The sequence below is a fragment of the Prionailurus viverrinus genome, chromosome A1 (assembly GCF_022837055.1).
Source record: "Prionailurus viverrinus isolate Anna chromosome A1, UM_Priviv_1.0, whole genome shotgun sequence".
Classification (NCBI taxonomy): domain Eukaryota; kingdom Metazoa; phylum Chordata; class Mammalia; order Carnivora; family Felidae; genus Prionailurus; species Prionailurus viverrinus.
In genome coordinates, this window is record NC_062561.1 from 87,706,194 (window position 1) to 87,708,933 (window position 2,740).

Sequence of the window (2,740 nt, forward strand, 5' to 3'; positions counted from 1 at the left end):
ACAGAACAAAGTGATGGTCACCAGAGAGGAGGTGGGTGGTGGGATAGGCTGAATGAGTGATGGAGATTAAAGAGAGGACTTGTGAGGGGCACCAGGTGTTGCATGGAAATGTTGAATCACCATATTGTACACCTGAAACTAATATTACACTGTATGTTAACTAACTGAAATGTAAATAAAAACTTTAAAAAATAAAATAAAAGAACTGTATCCCCAATTTTTTCCCAGTGCAAATGTACTGCCTGCTTAGGAGCTTGTTTCAATAAAGAGTCTTTATGTCAGTGACTTTCAAACTTTTGTAGCAATGGTTCACTGTAAGGAAAACCTTTGATACACATAAACACATAAACACTCACACAACTGATTTACCATACCTTGTTCAATCCTCTCTGAAATTTTCTATTCCATTTCCTGCCATTCTCACTCACTTTTAAATGCTTGTTAAGTTGATTTAATAACCAGTAAGTAAGTGGCATATAACCTGAAATTTTAAAGAAACACTGTTTGTTAGAGAAGCAGTTATAAATTATTTGCACAGGGCAGGAAGAGGCAGACAACAGCCTGAAGAAGAAACATTACACTCTCTGTTAGGGTCTAGAAAACTTAGAACAAAAGGGTATATGGAGTAGAACAAGTGTACCTCAAAATTAGTCACTCCCTCACACATACATACACACATTTTTCTGTTTGGGGTCTCATTTTCCTTAGATCTGACTTAATAGTGACTTTACAATTTTCTGGAATCAGAGTCTCAAGTTTGCTGCAAAGAACTCATTATTTCCCTATAAAACCTCATTGATCCAAGTAACATTTTTCTCTTCACCAGCATATTATTTTTTGTGACTGAGTCTGTCACTTGGAAGGACATAGGGGCCCTGTCCATCTACTTGCAAGCAAAGATAGTAGTTATTTATTCTGGGATCCCTGAAAGAGAGAAGACACTACTCCATTCTCACTCCAGCATCTTATATGACATTATGTATTGTTATCTCCCTGGAACAAAGCATTCTTTAGGGAAAACAAGCACCTACATCAGTGCCCTCTTGCATCCGACAGGCTGTAGTCCTTCCCAAGAACCTTCCACATGGCTCCCTTCACATCTTTGTTTCTCAGTGTGTAGATGAAAGGATTCAGAGTGGGGGTCACCAGACAGTAGAAGAGGGTTAGGAACTTGCCCTGGTCCTGGCTTGCCACATTCCCAGGCTGCATGTACATGTAGATTATAGTGCTATAGAAGAGAGACACTACAATCATGTGGGAAGAGCAGGTGTTGAAGGCCTTGCGCTTCCCAGCTGCAGACTGGATCCGCAGAACCGTGGCTACAATATAGCCATAGGAAATCAGTATTATGGTGAGGGGCACCAGGACAATGGGGATGGCCAAGAAGAAAGCCAGGCCTTCAACATGCCTAGTGTCCACGCAGGAAATGCGGATGATGGCTGGCATCTCACACACAAAGTGGTTGATGTGATGGTGACCACACCGCTCCAGGGACATTGTCAGTGGGGACATGAGGATGGAATTGGCAATCCCAGTGAGCCAGGCACAGGCTGCCAGTCGCAGGCACAGCTGTGGGTGCATGATGGTCATGTAGTGAAGAGGCTTGCAAACAGCCACAAAGCGGTCATAGGCCATGACAGAAAGAAGAATGCATTCAATGCCACCCACAGACAGGAACGCAAAGAGTTGTATGACACAACCAATATAAGTGATGGTCTTTTGTGGGCCCCAGAGGTTGACCAACATCTGAGGAATGCTGCTAGAGGTGTAACAGAGATCCAGGAGTGACAGGTTGCAGAGGAAGAAGTACATAGGTGTGTGCAGTCGAGGGTCCACCAGGGACAGGAAGATGATGGACGAGTTGCCCATGATAGCCAGAAAGTAAAACACCATGTTAGTGAAAAACAAGACCATCCCCAGCTTTGGCTGGTCAGAGAACCCAAGCAGAATGAAGTTTCCAGAGCTCTCATTATTTCTTTCCATCACACTTGGCTTGATAAACCTGTTTAGAGAGGTTAACATGTGTGGTGTTACTCATACAGAAAATGATGCACTTCATTTTTGTCCCAAGAAAATAGGTTTTTTCCACCTATTTAACTGGTCCACTTGCCTGACCATTGCCTGGAATTATAGGGTAAGGAGCTAAAAATATTTGTCTGTAAAGTGATGGAAGTTGTATAGTGATGGAAGTGTATATTGTATACACTTTACACACTGTAAAGTGATGGAAATTGTATATAGTGATGCAAGTGTATATTGCCTCAATATCTTCTAATCTGGTTAAGTGAAATAAGTGGATAGATCCTTTAAAGAAACTTTTACTGATATAATGAGCAACAAAGTAATTTGGGGGAAAAAACAAATAATTTTCTCAGAATCCATTGACTTTGAGTGTATTTCTGCTGACAAATCACTCCCTAAAATTTGTGGAACAATAGCTTAACTTAATATAATCAGTTCTCATGTTTCCATGATTATAAACTCAACCGAAAAATAAAAAATGTATTGATGACTTACTATATGGTAGGCCCTGCAGGTATAAGTATAAACAGTACCTCTGTACAAAATATTTAAATTACTTCTGTAGTCAGGAAAGTAATAGCCTGGGGACTCTTGAAATAAGAAAGCCCTGAATTTACTTGATTCTGAATAGTTAATGATTTGGTCCTACCTCTTGACCCAGGGATTAAGGTAACATTAGGCAAAAGAACAAAAGTGGATGTGATTGCACAGAGGTGAG

The 2,740-nt window shown here is 40.8% G+C and overlaps 1 protein-coding gene across 1 annotated transcript; it reads right to left on the reverse strand.

Moving 5' to 3' along the window:
* Positions 1 to 1,032: 1,032 nt before the first annotated feature.
* Positions 1,033 to 1,983, reverse strand: LOC125164031 (putative olfactory receptor 2W6). Its single transcript, XM_047856448.1, has one exon. The coding sequence runs from the start codon at positions 1,981 to 1,983 to the stop codon at positions 1,033 to 1,035; it is 951 nt and encodes a 316-aa protein (XP_047712404.1).
* Between the last annotated feature and the right edge of the window lie 757 nt (positions 1,984 to 2,740).

Coding starts and splice junctions, on each gene's coding strand:
- LOC125164031 (XM_047856448.1), bottom strand. CDS start 1,983: ATGGAAAGAAATAATGAGAGCTCTGGAAACTTCATTCTGCTTGGGTTC.